General features: G+C 36.5%; 1 protein-coding gene across 6 annotated transcripts in view; it reads right to left on the bottom strand.

The window, feature by feature from the left end:
• NEK10 (NIMA related kinase 10) overlaps positions 1-24,045 on the bottom strand; it is a 123,667-nt gene that overhangs the window by 52,286 nt on the left and 47,336 nt on the right. For all 6 annotated transcript variants that reach the window (XM_075418985.1, XM_075418988.1, XM_075418989.1 and 3 more), the window contains 3 exons: positions 12,000-12,129; positions 11,326-11,396; positions 6,785-6,998 (listed from right to left, as the gene is read on the bottom strand). In XM_075418985.1, the coding sequence (XP_075275100.1) occupies positions 6,785-6,998; positions 11,326-11,396; positions 12,000-12,129 (415 nt within the window). The remainder of the gene's footprint in view (positions 1-6,784; positions 6,999-11,325; positions 11,397-11,999; positions 12,130-24,045) is intronic.

Here is a 24,045-nt window from a genome sequence, read left to right as displayed (position 1 = left end):
TCTGCATAATGGGATAGATAGATTGCCTATTAAATGTGCACAGACTGCGATACATTCACATCATACATGATATTACAGGATATACATCATACACATAGTTGTGTCAATGCAAGTGACCATAGGTTTTGAAGAAAGATTTGACAAACTGGAGAAAATAAAAGAACTGATGAAGTTTAAACAGTGAGAATGCAAAGTTCTATAAGCAGGGAGAAACAACTGCACAAATGCACCTACTAGGGAAGGACTGGTCAGACAGCATCTCTGCAGAATAAGCTATGGGGATTTTGGTGGATCAGAAACAGAGCATGACTCAACGATACCATGCTGTTATGAAAAGCTAAAACATCATACTGGGATGTATAAAGAAAAGAATCATCTCTATGAACAATGTAATCTTTCTATTTGGTACCAATAAGGTTCTCAGTTGGAGTAATTTGAGTCCAATTTTGAACACTACACTTCAAAAATGTGGAGAGACAGCAAAAGAGAGAAATAAGAATAATCGGAGGTCTACAAAACATGACTTACAAAGCAAGTCTGATGGAATTTGATTATTCAACCAAAAGATAAAAAGTACAGAGTAGACATATAACATCTAAGAAAAAAGAAATAACTCTTACATATTTCCACTGTGGGTAAGACAAAAAGTAAGCAGCTTAAGCTGCAACAAGTAAAATTTAGGTTAGACTTTAGGACCATCTAACAGCAATTCAGTGTTTAGCTATTGCATCTGTCTGGGATCCTTCAGAGAGGTGGGTTCATGCATTGTGTAACAGGTTTGAATGCGCTCAGGAAATGCAGTGTTCTGGGGACGTTCTGGACTTCGGGCTCTCAGAACAATTCTACGACACTTACAAGTGGGTCTGAAAATGTCAAGTGTCATATACATCCCATATGTGCATATATATATGTTCATCTAATATCTCCTGGAAACAAGAGATACATAACACTTCTTCTCTGTCAAGCATACAAAGTGAGACCAGCATTTGCTGAAAGCACCAGGCTAACTGAGGATACAGTATATAGCACAGTGTATACATGCTACGGGTATGCCCGGGATTTCAAATTGTCTTCTGACAGTGCTGCAGGCACCCCCATGGTTTTCCAGACATTCTCTTTGGATGGAACAAAAAGACTTACTCAGACATGTGATTCCTGACTGTAAAGACAGTTTTTGCATTTCTGCTGGTTCCAAATTGTTCTCTTAATTTCGCGTAGTTTGCCTTGGGAGAGACTTTCTATCACTTGACATATTTATGACTGACTGGTCAAATACCTGTCAGGAGTGACAGGTAGCTCTAAGGCTTGGAGACAGACAAGATGATCTCTGACAACTCTTCCTGCCTTATATTGCGTGATTCTATTAAAGTATTTTGGTGTACTAGCAAACTGAAGCTGAATTAAACATATTATGGGTTTGTCCTTGGTCATACATTTTCACAGGTAGTAACTTGGCTGTGGTAAGTATTTCCTACATTCAGCAACTCTTAAAAAAATTATACCTGCAAAGCAGTTTTTGCATAATGATTTCATTCTCCAAACATAAGTAGTATAAATCTAAAAAGGTTATTTTCTTCTTATCGCACCAACTGCAATTTCTAACATTTAAACTTCAATGCCAGTACCTGTTCTATAAATGCCAAAACAGAATGGTGTCAGAATAAAAGAATCAATGGAGTGAAAGGAGGAAGAAGAAAACAAGCTGCAGAATGCTAAGCTTTGATGACATTCCTGAGTCCTCACTCATTTCCAAAGCAATGGGAACTGTATGCAGCAGTGCACAGACAGGCATTATCACTCAATTTTCTAAATATAATTTTTAATAACTTTTAAATAATCAATTTTTAATAAAAATAGGAATTGAATATTCTAACCTGATGTGAAGATTGGACTACATTACTGCAATATTAGTAACCTGTTGCATTCTAAGTGTTTTAAAACCAAACACTTTGCTTCAACCAATACAAAACCAGTTCCTCCATTCACACACAGTTGTTATAAGAAAAAAAAATTTATTCATTGATTGACCGAATTGAGCAAAATACATATCTAAACACAAAAGAAAGGAAATTAAAATGAACATTAATCCAATCTTTAGGTCTTTTTCTGAGTTAACAAAAATAAAAAAGATTAATTTGTATCAAACTGCTGATTAAGCACTACTTAGCAATGCACATGCTGATGCTTAGAAACTAACACTATTATTAGCACAACAATTGCCCACAGTGCAGAAGGGAATTTGGGCATGAGGGGAAATGACTTGGTGAAGACACAGTTAAATCATTTTGTATTTCTTTGCCTTCCAGATAGCTGTGCTCCTGTCCCCATTTCTTCTAAAATCTTAAGGAACTTGATGGCTGCTTTTAATCACAAGAGTTGCCAATAGCCTGTAGGGTCGTTACAAAAGTACGGATTCTTAAACCATGAGCTTTAACCCTTCCCCCTTTGGCCACACATCCCTGTGGATGAAGAAAAAGATTGGGATAAAGCAAATCCATTCCTGTCCTGCGGATAAAGCAGAGTGGGAGCAGTAGCATGCTGTGTATTTACAAGTATTCCTATAAAACGCTTCACGATTATTTACGTTAGGGTCTTTGTGATAGAAGGCCCTACAAAGCAATGAAGACTCAAAACTTTAAACATACCATTTTGTCAAGACTTTAAATATACCATTCATGTTTCTAATCTAATCTAGAAAAGACATAATACAATCTACTCTTAATGATCTACAGGTGGATTATGAAGGTTTACGGCACAGGTGGCAGACAGGAAACTGCAACAGTCATTTCAGGTTTGGTCAGGCTCTTTAGTTTAGATGTAGGCCTGTCTGAAACCTGCTCTACTGCTTCTTTCACTATTTCCAGCCAATAACTAGTTGAACTGCTTCTGCAGGAAAGCGAGCCAGGCAGGCTTCTCAGCAGAGGCTGTAACCAAGCTGGCTGTAAGCAGAATAATCAGAGTACATCTCCTAGCAGCAGCAGCATCCTAGTCCATCAGAAGTGCAATGCCTTGATACCTGCAGATCCAGGTCTGGGAGGGCCAGTGTTGACCTGCAACTAAAAATCCTATCTCAATGGAAGACAACTTGCCTTGGGTCTATATCCCATGCTCTTCAGCATGCTGGGTTAGGGGAAGACTTCTCAGTTCAAGCATGAAAATGAAAAAACATAGAGAGCAACCTTGCTAATAAGTGTTCTTGTGTGTTTGAACATTAGGGCAAGGCACTCAGCTTAAGGTGACCTAAATGGACCAGCTCAGACCAAGAACTGTTAATGAGTTCTGACATCCTGTTAGCCCTGACAAACACTGGATATGGAGCCACTCCATAGATCGCGCCACACTCAGAAACAGAAGTCGCACCTACTTTGCCATTATCTAAGCATCTTAGAGTCTCATTACTCTGCATAACTGGGAACTTCATTTGAATATATGGATTTTAAAATAAAATGTTTATTCTAGTGACATTATTAATACAAAAATTAAAATAAGCTTAAATTCCCAAAGAACACAGTACTACAAAAACCTAGTATAGACAAAGAATGTGACAGAACATCTGCGTCATATGCACATACCACAATTTCAGGAATTCAGGAAGCTACTCTCAGAGAATATATTAAAAATGGGCAGACATGATAGACTACCTGGCTGATCAGAGTAGCAGGAGGTACAAATGGTTCATATTTTGGTATATTTTTTAGCTGACAGACTCCAATGATAAAGCTTACAGTTTTCTCTCCCACATTCAAAATACAGGACAGATCTCAATATTCATCATTCTGTATTGTTTTAGGTATAGTGATATTTTACATTAAAAAATCTGGCAAAGAGAAAAAAGTTATTCTATTTATATGTCAAACACTACATGAACACACTGGCTCATCAAGGGCTTCTAGGCATTATTACCAAGTTAAAAACACTTCAGGATACATGCAGTAAATGAAACAGTAACGGATGATGCGCATGTAATCAAATACATATTTCCAGAGTAACAGAAGTGACTTATTTTCAGCTTTTTGCAAACAGCCAAAATAATGTCTAAAATTTTCCAATCTATATGCCCCCCCAAAAAATCAATCAAGTTATTATTTGGCTACCTGTCATCTCTTTCAAGGAAAATATTAGAAACATGCTTTCATAATTAGTTCAATCAACTACTGTTTTGAGACTCATATTTGGCTTGCAACACAGAAAACTCAACTTTGCCATTAGTCTATTTGGTGACCTTGCACAAACTACCTTTTTCCTCTCCACCTTTTCCTACCCAGAGCATGAAAATATAATACTGACCAACTTGAAAGGAAAGGTGGTAGTGAGAGATAATTACTACTATTATTATTACTTGTTCGGGTCCTCTGTACCCTGTGCTATGTCAGCAACAGTAACCTTTCAGAACTGAACACACTAAATATATCAAACATCTTTCATTCCTACAACTGCTTGTGTTCTTACATTAACAACAATTTCGATGGAAAACAGAGATAAGAATTTATGTGGGGGGCTGATATGATTGTTTTTATTAGGATTATTTTCAATCATGGATTTTACGCTACACTTGCCAAGCAAGATCTCCAGCATCATCTACTGATCTGCCTTTCAATTGCCTACTTATCAGCTTCCATACCGGTCTTAAACTACTTCTAAACCAGATTCCATTCTGGCTCCAAAAGATCTCTGCTGTTTAGTTCCATAAACCAGCACAGAGAGTACACTCTTTATTTCAGAAACATTATATGACACTACTGGAATGAAAAAGGAGGCCATAAGTACATTTTAGTAGAGAGAAAACAAAGTGTAAGATAGCTGGCTTCAACAAAACATTGAACTACATGGCAGAAACACTAAATTCTCTGACACCATGGAAAAAATGACAAATTACCTGGCTGTGGAATCGCTAGGGCCTTGACTAAGATGAATTAGGTTGTCCATACCTCACAGTTTTTATTTCAGAACAGCTGCTTGAAATTCTTCCTAGTGTTTTTAGTCAGAATATTGTCTTTTTTTCAAAAGGCAAACTTTTCAGGAATAATTGTTCTCTTTATTAGAAATCCTCATAAACTTCATAAAATTATCCTACAATTCTGAGAACAAGGAAACAAAATGGCTTCTTCTGTTTCTAAGCCCTGTAGCATTCCTCTGAAACATGACAGATCTCAGCCTAATTTATTCTACCTTATTTACAGCAAGGACACACAATTAGGTCTCCCACTTCTCATTACCAAGCCATATTACTCTCAGCTTCTCTAGCATTCTGGATCTTTGTCAGATACTCCTGTCCTACCCATTTCTTTTAATATAAATAATAAAATATCCATTGGAATGGAACTAGAATTACAGTATTCCTTCCTTGAGAAGACTAGCCATTATCCCCCAAAATACGGAGACAGCTTCCTTCTCGTTTTGTAGATAGGTGTATTTTTCAAGTATTTTTACAAAACAGAAGTACTTTAACTTTGATGTAAAGCTACTAGTTCTGTCATATCTTACAAGTGTCTGGATAGAGCACCTTTCTCTTGAAGACAGGATAATTGCATTGAAATCCCAAATCAAGCAGTTTTCCATCCATAGTACGCATTGTTGCAAATGTCATCACAGTTATATACAAGAACGACTATATCAAGATATGAAAAAATAATTACATACAACAAGCTTCCAAATGTGTGAGTTAAGAAAACTCAAAAAACATGGAAAATAATTTCTCATACTGTTTTCAGTTATAAATTCTACTCTCTGTCTTTCTTTCATCTCAGTACCTCTCACATTTCAAGTGACAGTGGTTTGCTAAGGTTTTTCTGGATGTTTCTGGCATCTTTTTTATTGGAAAAAAATAGTATAATACAAATAATGATCTTGAACTGATAGGTCAAAAAACTACTGAAAAAAATGATTAACAATTTCCACAAGTCTTATGTTTAGCCAAGAAGGCGAAGACAAAGAACGTACTCAAAAAAAATCCTAGAGTTTGGGACCAGGTGTTCCTGAAAACCTTTTTCCTACACAGAGGTTGTTCAGTGCAAACTCCTGAGCCCTGACAAAAGTAATTAAAGAGGGACACAACAGCTGAACAGACAAGAGTAGCTGTGTAAATTACAACTTTGCCTCACAATTACCATAACAGTAATTTTCACAGTGAGCTTTTACTATGCGGAAACAGTCTCCTTGTATTTTTTCAAGTAAATTCTCTGAGATCATATACAAGTTTAGTCCATTACGTAAAATACAGATGTCCTTCAAGAAGAGTGCTTAAAACACAGCCTGAAACAAATGGAAGAATTTTAAGATGTATTTCTGCAGAACTGTATCAGACAGTAAAAAAGCATGAGCAAATACCTTATCAGCATCACTGTTCTTTATTTAGCAATCTGTAATTAAAAACTGTATTTGTGTAAGTTCCATTTGCTAGGCGTCATTGTTTGTGAATCATACACAAGATTATCCATTTGTTCCACCCTAGCTAAGTGTATATTCTCCTATTCACAGACCGTTCACAATTGTGCAGTAATAATTAAATATTATCAGATTCTATCAAAACTGCAAGTACCTCCATAACAATCTCATTTTCCAAGACGGAATGATATCGGGTTTTAAATACTATTATTTTTCTTGCATAAGCATGTCCACAAAAAATGAATGAATACCTCGTTAAAAATAAAGAGCCTGCATGGAAAAATGTTCTAAGAGGATGGGTCTTTTCATTTTGATTTATTTTCTGCTTTGTTGTACCTTCTTTTCTCAGATATGGCAAACAACGATAAGAAAAACTATAAAGCCTAATATATGTACTTACTTGTGATAAAGCGGAAAGCTGATGGTGATAGGTTACTGCATTTCGATTAGCCTCCATGAAGTACCTCTGGGTTCGTCTTTTCTCCCGATCCAGTTTCTTTTCCAGCATGAGATGAGAAGTGGATAAAACATCCAGGTATTTCATCATCACATCAGACAGCAGTGAGCTGACCTCCACTATGTCTGGACGTGCCTCTGCGTCAGGAGTCAAGCATCTACAAAAAGAACATTCTGTAATAAAAGCTAATTACTTCTTTCTAAAAAACTGTTTACTACCGCTGCATTCCTCCACTGCTATTCATCAAGTCATGCTGGCCAACACTCTGCTCAAGCCTGCGTGGAGCAGTCTGACACTGTGCAGCCTTGCTGCTGACACCACAGAGCACAGTCTCTGGCATCAGCTCGGCACCTCAGAGGCATCAACCTGGACAGAACTGCAACAGGGGGCTGCTGCTGTGTGCTCCCAGACACACCAGGCAGTGCCTGTGGGACACATTTCTGTCCCAGAGACAATGGCCTCCCTTGTGGGGACTGTGCTCTGGTCAAGCTGCGGCACGGCTGGACAAAGCAGCTGTGAAGGAGACGAGTGTGCTGTCAGGAGGATTTACAAGAGAACAATATCTGCACAGAGACTTCACAGGGACGAGAACGCCAAACAATGCAAAGAAGGAGGAAAATCCAGAGATTACCCTCAAAGGTGCAGCAGATGGAGGCTCCCAAGAGGAAGTAGTCTGGAGACTTGTGACTTCTGCCAACAAAAGGAAGGCTTTTTCTCTGACTACAGATATACAATTACAGAACAGGTATAGTGACCTCGGAACAGGTGAGGAAGAACAAGACCTAACAGAGGAAACATCACAGCCAGATGAGTCTGAATAAAGTGTTCACATCACAAATAAGAAGCAGCAGCTGACAGTCATTTGAGGCTGAGGGAACAGAGGCATCCATCTGTTTGATCTGATTTTGATGATTGTGAAGCCTATTGCTTGCGAGGTGCTTGGATTCAGGACTTCATGGAGTGACTACCAAGAGTTATCTGGCTCTTGGGCTATTACGCCTTGCTGTTCATTCATATGGGCACAAATTACACTACCAGGGTCAATTCTGAACACACCCAAAGTGACTACAGAGCACAGGAATCAAATGTGAAGGGCAGGAGCCCAAGGTGGTGTTCTCCTCAATTCTTCCAGAGAGGAGGAAAGGCTCAAGTCAGGGCAGATGCAATCTGCAGTCCAACACCTGGCTACACGTAGTCAAGACCTTATGGGTAAGGATCAGAGGAACAGACCAACATGAGTGACATTGTGGTAGATGCCTGCTGTAAACCACCAAAAAATGAAGAGGAATTCAATGAAGTCTTGGTTGGACAGATGGGGTAAGCTTCACGACTCCAGGCACTCGTACTCATTGCAGCATATTAACCACCCTGCCATCTGCTGATGGGGTAATATGGCTGAGTGCAGCCATCAGGAGATTTCTGGAATCTGTTGATGACAATTTCCTGGTGTAGCTGATTCAGAAGCTAACTAGCAAAAGGCACTCTGCCAGACCTGTTGCTCACAAACAAGGAAGAACCAGACAGGGATGTGAAGACCAAGGGCAGCCTCGGCTACAGCATCGTCACACTGTGGAGTTCAAAATCCTGACAGAAGTGAGAAAGACAGATTGTATGGTTACAACACAGGACTTCAGGAGAGCAGAATTCAGCTGATCAGGGATATTCCTGGTAGAATCTCATGGAAGACTGACTTAGAAGGTAAAGGGAAAGCTTGGGAGAGCTAGCTAATCTTCAGGGACACCTTAAAGCACAAGAACTCCTGCATGTAGGAAGCAGGTGGAGTTAGGAAAGCCAAAGCTCAGCTGGAGTTGAAATTAACAATGGATGTGGAAGGCAGAAGAAAAACCTGCTGTAAGCACACTGACAACAAAAGTAAGGCTAAGGAAAATCTGGACCCACTATGCAACCTAGCCACAAAGGACATGGAAAAGACTAGGGCATTCAATCCCTTTTTTGCTTCCATTTCCACTGGGAAACATAATTGGGAATTATGACCTCTGGAGGCTGCTTGCAACCTAAGTTACAGTTCTACGGCTCTTGTTTCAGGTACTCTAGGTAGCTGTTTAGTAACGGTAATAACATACTATTAGGTCTATTTTTAAATCCCTAGAATATTTTGTATGTAGCGTAGGACATGAAAGCTCATAGGGACAGTGCTGCATGTACTCTAAACTGTCTTAAATCTGTTAACTCCAGTGAACCTGATAATACATTATGATTTCCCAGCAGAGTACTACTGACCATCTAGCACAGATGCACTTCACCCAATACCATTCTTTAAAGAAAGTGTCACAGAATGATTTTATTATTTCTAAAACAGTACTTTATAAATAAACATAACTGCCATGTAAATTAGCAGTTTTGAAAATGTTTTGTAGTACTTGAACTTCTTGATTTTAATCTCTTTTGTTTAAATTTGCTAAAATCCGTTGATTTGTCTCACTGATTTTCATAACTTTGTTAATCCATTTTACTTAAAATTTTATATTCCTTTAAACAGCTGCAAGTTTTCACCCTTAAGAAATGTTCCATTTGATTTTTTTTTAAATTTTTTATTTTAATCCACTGAAATTGGTCGCAATTTCCAAGAATGATGTAAGCTAGAAAAGATTTCTGACAAGTCCTAAATCCATGTTCCATGCATCTAGAAATGATTTATTTGTGACTAAATACTGAGTAGATTGATGTTCAACTCTGAAAGACTTTGATGATTATGATTCCAGAACTTACTTTAGTACTTTAATCTAGTAAAACTGTATTTTAGTAATAACAATACTGAACATTGATAATCATAACACTAAATGCAAATTTACAGTTGCAACATGAAGCTTTCAATATTTTTTCCTAATCATTATCAATAAATTATATTTTCTATTTATGACATTCATCTTTGAATATGCATTGTGCTTTAGCCATTTGGAATTTCTTTATTTCTGTTAATGTTTCCCTGTCTACACTGAAAGTAAGAACTCATTATTACTGTTTTCTTTAATGTTCTTTATTCTCTCTAAATATCTCACAAAGCATAAGCCAAAGCCTAAACATAATATTTTATTTAACCCACAGTAAGAGAATCAACATTTTCCTAAACACATTTTATGCTTCCCACTGCTATTAAAATAAGCAGAAAAATTCTTGCATGATAGGAATACTTAACTTTAATATTTCCATGCAAATACCTATTTAATCATCTGCTTAAACCAGTTAGCTTCCATAGTAGGCAGTGTCATGATAGCGGACTTTCAGCCAACCTGTTCAACACAGCCACAACATCTACAATCAAATAACTCAACAGCTGGCCTTGGAAAAACCCTCAAAAACTTCCCATTACAGAGTTTCTCATCATTAGCAGGAATGAAAAGGAGGAAAAGACAGAGGGCCAGATACTCACATAGCTTTATCTAATTCACTAATAAAGATGTGTTTAAAATTTTTAAGAGAATGCAATACATATCAATACTGATATGATGTGACTGGAAGATATTTTCTGGATGCATTTGAGATTACTCTACTATTCTTAAATAGTGAGTAATGAATTAATAAAGCCAGTCATTCTAACTACAAAGATCTGTAAGTATTTAAAATATTAAAATTAATTTCAGGACCTCTTAAAAATAAATGTTAGTTCTATTAGCTCCTATCGTCTCCATTGTTGTCCTTCATCCTCAAGGTCTTTAAATAACAGAAACCTTTTTGTACAATAAAACATAGTATAAAAACATTACAGTCTTTGTATAGTAAAGTGCTTTTTAGAGATGGAATTCAAGATCCAAGTGAGAGAGAAAAAGAATTTTTGTGCTAAGTAGGGTTTTTCTAAAATGGAAAAGTCAAGGGACCTAAATGTCATAGAAGTGCACCAATTCACTCTCTATACTTTGCCTTACACATTACATTACCACCAGGAAGACATAACCATAGCTAAGAGAAATATGTGATGAGTGAGTGGAACAAATACAGGCTCATCTTTTTCTCCATTACTGCATTATCTCTGATTTGTTATCTCTGCTATCCTGCTAACAGGACTAGAAGGTTGTGGGAAACATATCTCTATCAGTCAAATAAACACACAAAACTATGAATGTGATCTATAAATAACATATTGCAACAGGGTAACTTCCTTGACCATAAGCTGCACTTGAATCAAAATGCTGTATTTTCATGGAGGGAGAAGAAACGATGCGTAGTGAATCAACTACAGCACTGGTATTGTTAAACTTCGGTACTGAGTATAAAGTCTATACCGGCTGGCTGAATGAGCTGACTATACTGCCATGAGTTTTCCAGTGGCATGTATGCAACTATATTGCATATATTATTAGCAGGGTAAGGAGATACCTCCGTTTTTCTTTAAATCAAAAGATAATCCAGAGACAAATCCTGGCAGTTGCTAAAGTCAGCAAATTGTCACGTTACCACTACTGGAAACCTACAGAACAAAACATCTCTTCAGCAAGATGTCAAAATAAAACTAGATGAGTAATTACCTCTTAATGGTAAATGACACTTTTTCAGAGTACAGTCCTTCTGGCACAGGTGCATACACAGCCCCTACTATCTGCAAAACAAATAATCTATAGTTAATTGAACAAAAATATTCCATTATTTATTTGAAGATCCCATATGACAAGTATTGCTCCTTGAAACAACCTGATGGGCATTACATCATCAGCTCTAACTTGCAAAACAATGTAGACGACATCTTCAAATGCAGAATATCACTTCTAATCGGATATCTACATTAATGTACATAATCACTGTAGATTAAAGGGCTACAATACCTCGATACCAGAAACATTAAAAAAAAAACCACAGACAATGATTTATTCTTATTTGTGATCACATACTAAGGTGTTATACACAAAGCTATAGAAAATCCAATATTATAGTACATCAAGAAATTTTATATATCTAAGGCTCTATGACCAAATGCAATGACAAAAATATGCTAGTCTAAGAGACAATAATATACTAACATTTACAAGCAACTTTTGCAATTAGAACAGCAAGATAGCAATTCATACAATGATGAGCACTTGTGCTCATTCACACACCAGACCAGAGTTCAATTTATGCTGCTATAACCTTAAACATAAATTCTCATGGATGTAGTGAACACATGCAGAAATAATTGGTAGGTTGATCTGGCAAATCCAAATACCTTAGCTGCCAAGGAGAGCATATTGGTGCTGTAAAACGGTGGGTTCAGAGTTGCCATCTGATAAAGGATGCATCCTGCAGCCCAGACATCAGCCTTCTCTCCATACGGCTCACTCTTTACAACTTCAGGGCTAGGTAAAAAGCAATACAGCCCACAATGTTTCATTAATTCACCTAGAAGTAGGATGATTTTTTTTAAAAACACCCAATATTCAGTTAGTCACTACAACATATTTTCAGAGCACATACAATTATATTCAAAAGGTTGCATTTATTTCCTTTACCAAACAAATTCTTTAAGTAGAAGTACAACTAATAGCTTTTCCACTTCTACTGCAGTTCTTCTCACAAAACTAGTGGATTATATCTTGTTCACTTGTCCTTTCCACTCCTTTCATATTATAATGTCCTTGGACTTAATGGATACAAATGAACTACAGCATTCATAACTCGTTTACAATAATGGCATTTCAATAAAATGGACCAGAGAACAGATAAATGTATCAGAACCTCTTGTAACTGAGATATCACAAAGATTTGAATAAGATTCCTATTTATAGAATGTTAATGGATATGTTTTTTCTATTAACGTGAGTAAACAAACTCTACTCATTGTATCATTTTCATCCTTTTAAAACTACTGTAATGCATTCCCTGTGAGGATGCCACATGGACACTCAACAGCCAGCCAAATGATAATTAAAAAAAAAATCAATTGTAAAGATCCATTTATAGCAAATGGAAGAAGGCAGTAATTTCACTTTTGACTCAGTACAAAGCAGACTCCACTTCCTTCTCTTAATTTCCTCAGCACTTTTCACAAACCTGGATGATAATAATTTACATTAGTAGGGATATTCTGATGCTGGAGTTCAAATCTTAGCAGCAAGTAAAGGTCATTCATTTAATGTGGGATTTTTTCACTTAGCGTCTTCTCTCTGCAGTTATTCAGAGAGATAAAAAATACTTGACTTTCATCTGTAAAAACAACTTGAAAACCTACTTGTTTTCATTTTCCTTTCAGCTCACAATTTGGAACCACTATATCAACTCATGATTATAGTACTCATATCTTTAGCGAAATGCCTGATTTTGGAGCCGAGAGGTACTGTGTAAATCCAATTAATGATGCAGTCTGGATAAAGTATATTGCTAGAAGGCGTGCTGCTGATATGTACAAAATGCAGAAAACAGGTTTTTAAAATAAATGGGATGAGGTTCCTTAGATAAACCATTATGCTGAAGAGAAATTAAGTGATTTTAACTGAACAGAAAGTAAGAACAGAGGTCATAGTCTGGGGAAGGCAGAAAGACTGACAGGTCACACATTTCTGATAAAATCAATCAAGCAAGATACAGATTCCCGGATGAAACCTAATTAGCAATTTTCCTTGAACTTTGCTGCTGCTGTTACTTAGCCATAGAGGGGAACACAGGATGTTGAACACGGTGTTAGAACATAATACCATTTCTGTAATCAGACTGTCTTTATTCCTCACTGTGACACTAATTCATTAGAGGATTTTGTGGAAGTTTCATTTTTATGTATTAAATGTGTCTACTAGAGCAAGCATCAGTATTGCAACTTACCACATACATGGTAAGCTCAGTAAGGCAAAGCACCGTCTTAGTAAAGTTCTAAGCATGCTCCTATTCAGAAAAATTAATCTGACTGAATTTTACAATCTTTCATTCTAGTGATAATTTTCATGCATAAAGAGACATAAAGTTATAAATTACGATTTTTTAAAGGTTAAATAATATTAAAATCCCAAACTGAGATTATTCAAGCCAAATCTACGTGCCCATGCAAAAAGTTGCACAGCAGTCACAGAAAGAATAAGCTGAATACAACAGAGAGAGAAACAGATACAACCATGAGCTGGCCTGCAGCATCTTGTATGCACGAACAGCAGGGAAGAACCTAGCTTGAAGTCCAGAGCAAACAACAGTCCACTGGGCTGGTGACCAGCAAAAAAGTGTTTGTTACTACTATGATTTAGAAATCACAGAAAGAATACAGTGCTGACAGGGTTGTAGTTTTAGCATAGTTTCACACAAATGCATAATAGCTTGAAGTTAATGAAGTAATTTGGTCTCTTTATTCATGCTGAAAGACGACTTACTCTAAATGCATATCTAATCCTTTTTTACTTTTTTAAATCTAAAGGACTTGCAGCAGAATACTACTTGATCTTTTCTTCCAGAACAAATGTCTTTAGTCAGAAGTCTCTGCTATTAAGTGCGTTAGGATGGCCAGTACCTTAAATAAATACTGTCTCATGCTTAAGTAGTACTTTAAATTACTGAAGCAATATTTCACTAAGTCACCATGAAAGTTTTACAGAGAATATAAAATCCTATACTTACCACGCTATGCTTTCATGGCTAATTAGATCTGTAATTAAGATTTTTAAATAGAATTTTCAAATATTATTTATTTACTTTTAAGAGATGTAGCGAAATCTCTCACCATGTTCTACAGGCTTGCCTCACCATCTGCTAGTTAGAAATGTGGGTGGGATACAGTACTTGTTGACTACAAAACAGTTCTGCAGTCAAGTTGCATCTTTTGGATCTGCACTGTTGAGGGATGCCAAGCAGAGAAAGTACCCAGTTCTGTTCCTGTATGTTGCCACCCACAAGCAGGAGGGTGGGGGGAGTACATATAGTTTCTCTAATTCAGTTGACAACTGTGTATAAACTGTCACTGTCTGGTCAAGACCAGAAAGAATGAATAGAACCACACTCTGAATTTTATTCCATTAAAATCCTGCAAAATCAGTCTTAGTCTCAAACACTGAAAATTAATTTAAGGGTGTAGCATTGGTATGACCATTGTTTAGTTTATTTGTAAAGGCAGGATTCTTCCTTTAATTATTAGATTAAGAGATCTTGATTGGCTGAAACAGGTCAGTGGTACTAAAAAATTTTTAGCAAGCAAATGTCCACATCATGAAATCCATTCAGTGTCAAAAAAAAAAAACGTAAAGGGAGAAATTCCAAGAGCTGCTAAAGAACTTCACTTCCATTGTTCCAAGGGCTGATTGTACTGCTGCGAAGCAGAAGCACTAATGCTATATTCTATGATATTCACAATATTTGATATTAAAAGAGGCAGCAGCTACTTATATAATTAGTCATTTAGTTCTTGCAGCCACCATAGTCAAGTTAATCACTACGGTTTTCCTCTAGGTTTACAAATCACTACTCAGTTCCAAATTACATATTCAAACTCAAAAAGCTTGCATCAGCAGCATTATGTTAACTATAGGAGAGTCCTTCTCTGAACAAATGTCCATAGCAAAAGCAAGATTGAATTATTCTAAATGAAAGACACAGAAATATATTCACAGAATAATTCTCCAGATTCTCAGCATCCTTGAACAGACGGTTTTATAACAGTTTCTCAGAAAGTTCACTCTTGCTCAACATATCAGCATTGCTTTTATATTTAATAACAGTCTTCTATGCCAACAGCCTTAAAAGGAATCTTGAATTTGATTAAGCCATTGCTTAATCTGAAAAGTTCTTTATTTTTTCTTCTGAACTACTTAGCAAAATTAAGCAGCTGTTTTAAATACAGAAAAAACACACATAAAAAAAAATCTAATCTTGTCAATATTTGTGCAGTACCATTTCACCAAATAATCTCTACATGGCCTTCAAGATATTTTTGCAACCAAGCTTTCAGTTATAATTCTGCTCACTGGTGTTATTTTGTCATGGTTTTTATTTAAGAATATTTTTAACAGAGATTTGCAAACAGACTGTCCCAACCTGAATCTGCTGCATTAGTACTATCACACATCTACATGAAAGATTACTATCCTCCCTGGATTAGCTCATGTCCACATTAGTTATTAGTGCATAGAAGTTCCAAAATGAAGGAAGTAGTCCAGAATTTGGAGGGGGAAGAAAGAGGAAGCTGAGGGAATGACATTTACAAAACAGCATTAATTTTCTAGAGCTTCCAAAGTTTCTGAGAAATGTTGTCAACATTATTAGGCTGACTGTACAAGGGACACCATCAGTGAAGATTTCCCAAGCCACTCCTGACTTGTCTTAGTACAGTGTTCACCAGTTAATCTAAGTGCTTCTGCCATGTGTAAGAACAAGCTGGTATATATCATCCTAAAGTATGAAGACTATTTTCAAATAAGACATCATTTTAACTAGACAGTTATGGATTAATTAAAATAAGAGCGATTCTTCAAGACCAGCTCCCAGAAGAAGTGACGGCTCTAACAAAAGAGAAAATAAATACAAAGCATACACTACTGCAGAAAATTTTAACAATGACACAGTTCTTGCTTTTAATCTTTATCATTCCTCCAATTAATTATTTACAGTTTGATGGAGATTCCTGCAGTTGGTGGTGGTTATACAACCACTCATGCCTAGAAACCACATCTAGTTCAGGAAGCAGCCCAAGCTGAAAATAGCTGGAGGCTAGCAAAGTATCTAATATGCTTATTCCATTCTTCTTTCCCTATGGATATTGATTTATTGCTGCTGTTGGAGACAGGACAGTAAGAGAGACAGTGGACATATTCTAAACGTGTTTTTTTTTTTTTTGGTCCCAAATACTAAAAGAGTCTCTGCAGCTTCTATTAGCTTCAGATATTCATCTTTGTTAAGATTTCTGTAAAACAACACTTGCTTGCAATGGATAGCCTTTTTGATTGCTGGCAGAACTCATCAAAGCTGAGGAATGGATTTACACAACCTTTGCACCTGTAACTGTCACAATTCACTATAAAAAATGGGACTGACATATTCCAGCCCAGGCCAACCAAGGATTTATCCAGTCATGTCTTGAAAACCTTCAGAGGTAAAGACTACACAACCTCTCTGAGCAGCCTGTTCTACATTTCACTGTCCTAATGGTGAAAAAAATTTGCCTTACATCAAGTTAGAACCTCTCCTGTTTCAATGAATGTCCATTTTCTCAGAAAAGGGCCAAGACCACCAATTTCAATCCACAGAATTAGCAAATCAAGGGTACACTTGTGTTTCAGCACTTTTTCTAGATTTCTATGAACCAGGTGACTTGTTTTCATTTTACTAAACTACCGTAGGATAATTGGTGAGCGTTTAGAGACCAGCGAGAAAAAAGGCAGATCTACTCTATAATCAGTTCTCTGAATCACAGAAAGGAAGAAAATAAAAGGGGGGGGGGGAAGAAGTTGCTCACCATCAGCATCATCCAAAAGGAGAAAAAAGAAAAACAGAAAAGCAGTTGCTGCTTGTCACAATTTTTCTCTGGATAGTTTACTGTAAGCTGCAGATACACATTCAGTATTACAGCTTCATAATTACCACTAAAAGCAATGGAAGAAGAAACAGAAGCCAGAAAAATGATAGTTTGAATAAAGAGCTTCTGTGAACATCACTGAAAGCTACTTGCATTTCTCACATACAAGAATTCAGCACAAGCCTTTTGGGGATATTCTGTCTATCCCTTCAGTGACGAAGCTGGAACAGGATTTTCAATCACTAGTCAAAAATATTGCCTTCACCATCTTATATTTTGAAATGTCTTTCCACGTAATTCTATAATAATTCATTACATTGTCTTCTAACTTGTATACATTATCCTCATTACAAATTATGTTACATACTTTTGTAAAATATTATCTACATATAAAACTACTTCTTAAAAAAAGACACCTTTTCAGGCATCCTAAACCTCTGCTGACACTTGTAGAAAAATTCATCGTTTCCACCATTTTTTAAAATGTACAAGGGTAGGGAAGAAACGTACTACCTTCAGTTTGTAATTTTATGGCGTAATAAGTCCTCTTGCCACTAGGTGGGGAATGTAATTTTAAAATAGGTGAAGTCAGCTAAGAGAGGTAATTTGCATCTGTATAATTGCTCTCTCATCAGTGTAATATTAACAGTTTCATTTTCTAGCCCAAGCATTTCCTGTCTCTGCCCAGAAAGTTCCTTTTCGTTCATATAATTCAGTCTATAGAGGCACAACAAATCTGAGGTGAGTGACAAGCCAATATAATGTCTGTAGCGTACCGCAAACTATGTGATAATACCTCCTTTACGTTTTTACTAAAATCTTCAGAAAAAAAAAAGCCTGGTTTGATGTGGAAGGACGCTTTCACTGCAAATAGTAGTAAAGTTGTGTAGTCCGTCTCAATCTGAAATGTCAGTGAGCACTGAGAAGATGTAAAAACAAGATCCCAGTAATAAACCAGTGCAGCTCTCAGCTACACTGCTGTTGATCAACAATTTAGAGAAATCACTGATTTACTGCTTGCTTTCAGCACATATACAGTGTCTCTCTGTCTAAAACAGAAGCAGATGTTTTATACTCCACCTTTTGGGTTTTCTGTTTTACAGTTTTGAAAATAAAGATACAGACATTCAGTTAACATTCAACAACTGACTTCTGTTCCTTTGAATTTACAAACCTTTAAGCTTTTATGCGTGCTAACATTATACGTTATTGCTTAGAGATGCCAAATATATCAACTTTGAAAAACAATGAATGGCCTCTAGCAGAGTAGTAAGACAATGTTCTAGAACATATGAAGGACTGCCAGCAACTCACTTCTAAGTCACCCATGTCACATACTAATACGAAATCAGATGACTTCTTTTTAAAAGTTTACTCTATTGTTCTTTACTCCTATTGCTTTGTTAAACAAAAACAAACAAACAAAAATCTTCTTCTCACCTAAATCATTAAATATCCAAGGCAGAAGCATGTTCAGAGCACAAGGTCCTCCTCCTAATCCCTAAATGCAAAGAGTCACTCATACATGCCGTTTTCCCCAGCAAAACTTAAGAGCACATATGAAACTATGAAGGCCAAAACAGCCTCACATGCAGTAAGTCGTTTAGGCTGTATATTTGAAAAATATTGTAAGCCAAGGTGTTGTTTTGCTCCTCCTGCTCCAAGCCACTCTTTGCCACCACTGTCTGCTCTGCTGTGCCAGCACAAGTACCTCTACAGCTGCATTACACATCAGACCAAAGACCTGATGCACCTGAAAAATAACCTAAATTATTTTTCAGCCAGGTCAGTTCTCTAATCTAGTTCACCATCATACTTTTATGCCAATGTTTGTGTTGGCCCAGGAGTGGTATGGCTGTTGAGGGGAGAGGGGAGCAGGGTGTGTGTTCAGGGTTGGTTTATTTTTTTTTCCTTCAATCATTTCATCCACACAGTTTACATCACAGCCCTAAAAACAACAGGTACTGGCAGAAATTTGGGAGGCTTTTTCTAGGGAAGACAGATACTAAATACAACTGCCAAGAGGCCATCTTTATAAATATAAAAGCAGCTTCCACTGAAACACAACTTCTGGTTTTAATCTTCGTTTATAATGCTCAACTGAAACTTCTTTTTCTACCTTTGCTAAGTAAGAAAAATTTAATCAATCAAAACATAACTAAAGCATGAATATGTATAAAAAGCTTCAGAATATCTCTTCTCAGTTCCTCCTTCTGAGCATAAAGCCTATATAAAAAGCTGCTGAAAAGAGCAGAATTTTATTGTGAGGATTTCTGTGTTCATACTGAGAAGCAGACGATCAACAAAGTACATTCCACTACTATGTGTTCCCCCATCTTTGAACTCTGTACCTTTTCTGTAGGAGTGTACATTTCTGGCAGTTAGAAAAGATTCACATATTTATCTGACATACCTTTTTTTTGGTGGCAACTTTATATTTACACATATGAACCTTTAGCGCTAATGAAAATGAGTTATTTCTGAATCTCATGGAGCAGTAGCAAAAAAGCACTTCATTGCATAAGTATCTTTTTAAAAAGCATCTTTAAAACTGAAGGGTACACTTCACTGATGTTCACCAAGTATGCTGCCCAAGAGACATCCATATCCAAATGTTCTCACATTCAAATACACGGGAAACAACGTGCTCCAAAAATTCCCAGATGCGGCAATTGCATAGTTGCTGGGAAACCAGTGGGCAATTTCAAAGTCTTCTGCTTAAGTATCAATGGCAGCAGGTGGAACAAAAAAGCTGCCAAGAATCCTCATAACGTACAGGGTCATATGTACTTGAAAGCATTGAAGATATCAACATGACAATTTGGTCTGAATGTAACTATGCCAGAAACAGTGTTGTTAGCTAGATAAACCCATCTATGCTTAATTTGATAACGCGGAACAAAGAATTAAACTAAACAAAGCATGACAGTATTTGCCTTATGCTATCTACACTGAACTGACTTCTCTACAAGTACGAACAATCTCACTGGTTTTCTATATATGTGTGTGCACGTCTATGTGTGTCCATATATATACATATGTGCATATATATATACACAGTACTACTCAAAGATAAATTTTGGCCTCTAGCACTTTCCAGACAGAACGGTATTCTGTGAATATTTAATTTCAGAAATTCAGCAACTGAGGAGCAGTTACAGTATAAAAATTTACAGTACTATGACTTATGTGGGCAACAAAACTTGGGAGAAATCTCAACATAATGCAAGGGCCAACGTTATTTAAGTACCCTTTACAAGCAGACCATGAGTATTGGAGTCACATAGGCTTTTATGTGCATTTATCCCCAACTCCAGGTTTTCTATAAACTTGTTTTTAAAAAAAGCTAAGCGTCTATTTGCACTGTTTTTTTCCCCTCATCAGGATACAGTCACGAAGACAGTGTGTAGACATATCGGGAAAATATCCCACAAAGATACAATTCAGTTTGAATTTGGCCTTCTTGTCTATACACTGTATCTGTTGATCCGGAAAAAAACTTGCTGTGAGTTAGTGTGTAAAACTACTACATGTTTCTAGGCCTTTACTTTTTTTAAAACTTGTTCTGATGACAATTTAAAAAGCCTTGCAGGCGCTATCAGAAAAGGTGATGTTTACAGCAAGCTGCTTCTTCCTTCGGTTGTCTTATCATTACTGAAGAATGCCATGAAGTATCACCTTTCACACTGTAATGAAAATACAATTATCCAATTAAGTTCAACATGTGCATAGCTGTTTCAACTGGTTTTATACTTCTGAATTTTCAAGATTATCATATGCATCTCTGAGTAAATTATTAGGACAAATCAAAACATCATTAATATGTAGTTTAGTGTTCCAGTATTACATACAGAGCCTCTGGGAGGCTTAAAATAGAAAACCACATTAAAGTTCTAATTTACACCTATTATTCCTTCAGATACCTCATGAAACAAAGTCTAAAATAAGAAGAAGTATAAGCTAGATTCTGAGACTTACAAAAAAAAAATTCCCTTCAATGTGATTTTTGATCTATATTATTAAAGGCAAGCATAACTGCATGGTCCACACATCTGGTGTTCTTATGCATACAAAAATATATAGCAGATTGTCAAGCTGTCAGTTTGAACAGAAATGCTGTCGATAAACTGTAAGTTGTGGTAAAGCACAATCCATGTGCATAAAAACTGAAACACTGATATTCTAAAAGGTACTAATAACATGCATCTGACAGCTTCTAAGAATGGATTCCTTCCAACAAGAGATGTTTTCCAGTGAATTATAACTGCAATTTCTTATAAAATGCTTTGAGGAATTGCCTTAAGTCTGTAACTGTACAAACAGCTCAAGAAAATAAAAAAGATTTTTCCTTTTATCTGTGGAACAGAAATCTGAACACTTAAACAATGCTAAAGGATTTTGTTTATTGAGCTATACGCCTTCCAGAATGCGCTTCATTCGGTGCCTTTGTCCAAATAACCAAGATCATCAAGAAATTTTATGAATATTTAAAATTGAAAGGGAGACATGGAAAAATAAGTATCTGCAAGAAGATGACCAGGAAGAAGTAGCAAACCCAATTCTAAAACAACTCTAAAATAAACCTAAATCTTGAATAACTGATTTCATATAAGGTGTTAATTTCACCAAATTTTAAACTCCTGTAAAGCTAGATTTATGCTAAGCTAGTGCTCCAGCTCCCTCTGTAGCAAATGGAGAGAGGCACATCAAGCAGTTGATTCATCTCATCCTAAAATAGCTGTTTAAGATAGATGGGATGAAATTAATTATTGAAGTGTCTCTTTTTTTTCCATGCTTTGGTTTTGAATGACTACAAACAAGCAAGATGAGCCACACAGAGACTTGTTTCTGACAGTGAGGTATGAATTAGATGGCTTCGCAGTATTTTGATTTCCTGGAACCTAAAATACAAGATAATTAACTAACAACTACTCTTCTGTCTAGCAATCACATTCAGTATGGATTAAACGTGGGGAAAAAAAAAAAAAAAAGAAAAAAAGAAAGCAGACAGCTAAAGATTTTACCTGAATAAGATGGTAACTTAATTGTCATCTTCTACGCAGAATTTAAAATTCCCAAATCTAAATAAAGTCTGTTCTTCCAAATGCCTTCAAAAACCCTCATGAAAGACAGTAGATGAAATATGAGCACAGGGTCATAACATAATAATCTAGGCATAACTTGTTACATATTTTAATATTAAATAAATAATTTATTGTTCGATGGCTCACTTACAAACATCAGCTGAAAAAGTAAGGCTATGTAGGAAAATGGGCAAAGACTGAAGAGAAGGAAGGAGAAGGTTTGAGATACCACCTCACTCTATTCAGCTCACTCCCTAATCACGATAATCGGCACCCTTGAGAAATAAGCCAGAAGCAAAATAGGACAAGTGACCTAAACTGAACTGCCACATGATCCTGTGATGAGAATAACATTTCATTCCACAGTTTTCTTCTTTAAATTATCTCTGAAATTCCTTCCAGGAATGAACTAAACCTTTATCAATGCTTCTTGAGACAGGAAGTAGAAAGAAAATACTGTACACAATAATTTGTAAATAGTAATCAACAAAACCTACCAACAAATTACATTTACAGCACACTCCTGCATCTCCCAATTTAATAACTGGGCATAAATACACAGACTACTTGTCCACAGTTGGGATCATACAGCTAATTCACTGCATCCCTTGATAACACTATACTACCTCTTCAGTCATAAAATCGTTGACCCTTGATTGTTCAGCTCAAATTGTGAAGAGCCTAGGAAAACTCAGGAAAAGCACTTTCTTCAGCAGAATAGATAACAACTGCATATATATACGACTGTCTGAAATAACGGGATATTTAAATTCAGCCTCCTTATAACATTCCTCTAAGCAATGACCAGCCATAACCAAGAAGTTTGAGGACTCCCAGTATGGAAAATGTGAGTTGTCAATGTGAGTAACATAATTAAAGGCAGTTTAACTCCAAATGATTAAACACACAAAGCTATTCAAGTATCAGCAAGTAATTAATTTTTACCTCTCCCCTCTTTCATCCAAAGCAGACTTATTTCCACAATGTACATTTTAAATAAGACCCTGATAAGACTAGGGATGCATTTCAAGCAGAAAACATAGTCACTTACAGTAAGAGTAGAAACAGAAGGAAAGACTACTGGCTGCTCTGCTTGCAGATGACTCAGACATGAACCTCCTGTTCATTCAGAAGACATCAATCCTCCTTAATAGCATTCCTTAACCAGATGTCCATCTTATTTCTGATTCTAATTATTTTCTTTATTTCAATTATGCTAGAAGAGTATTACAAACATCCAGCCTCCCACTTGTTAGTCCGTTCTTGACGTGGCTGTTCTTTCAGTCAGATGCCTAGCATACCTCATGCTCCCTCCAGTAATTCTTAAGCCACAGCTGTCCTGCCATTCCTTGAAGCAGACAGTTAATCTACTACTGCACAAAATAGGAAATGGTAAAAAGAGAAGAGCAGACACTTAAAAATCCAGTATTAACATTTCTCTAATGAGACACGGCCACTTACCACTCCAACGCTTGTGCTAATAATGTCTCCAAAGAGTCCAAGAACTCTATTGTGTGACAGTGGCATGTGCTTTCACTTATTCTACCATTAAAGTTATCATAACAACAAAATCATTGTTCTGTGCAAAAACTCAGTTGTGGAAAAAAAACCCAAGAAACAGTATAAAAGAGATGGAAGAAACCAAGGAAAGACTAAGGCAGTTTGAACAATCCTTGACAGAGCTTTGAAATCTGGCTACTATGAAA

The sequence above is a fragment of the Opisthocomus hoazin genome, chromosome 4, assembly GCF_030867145.1.
Source record: "Opisthocomus hoazin isolate bOpiHoa1 chromosome 4, bOpiHoa1.hap1, whole genome shotgun sequence".
Lineage (NCBI taxonomy): Eukaryota > Metazoa > Chordata > Aves > Opisthocomiformes > Opisthocomidae > Opisthocomus > Opisthocomus hoazin.
This window is presented reverse-complemented; position numbering and strand designations above follow the sequence as displayed.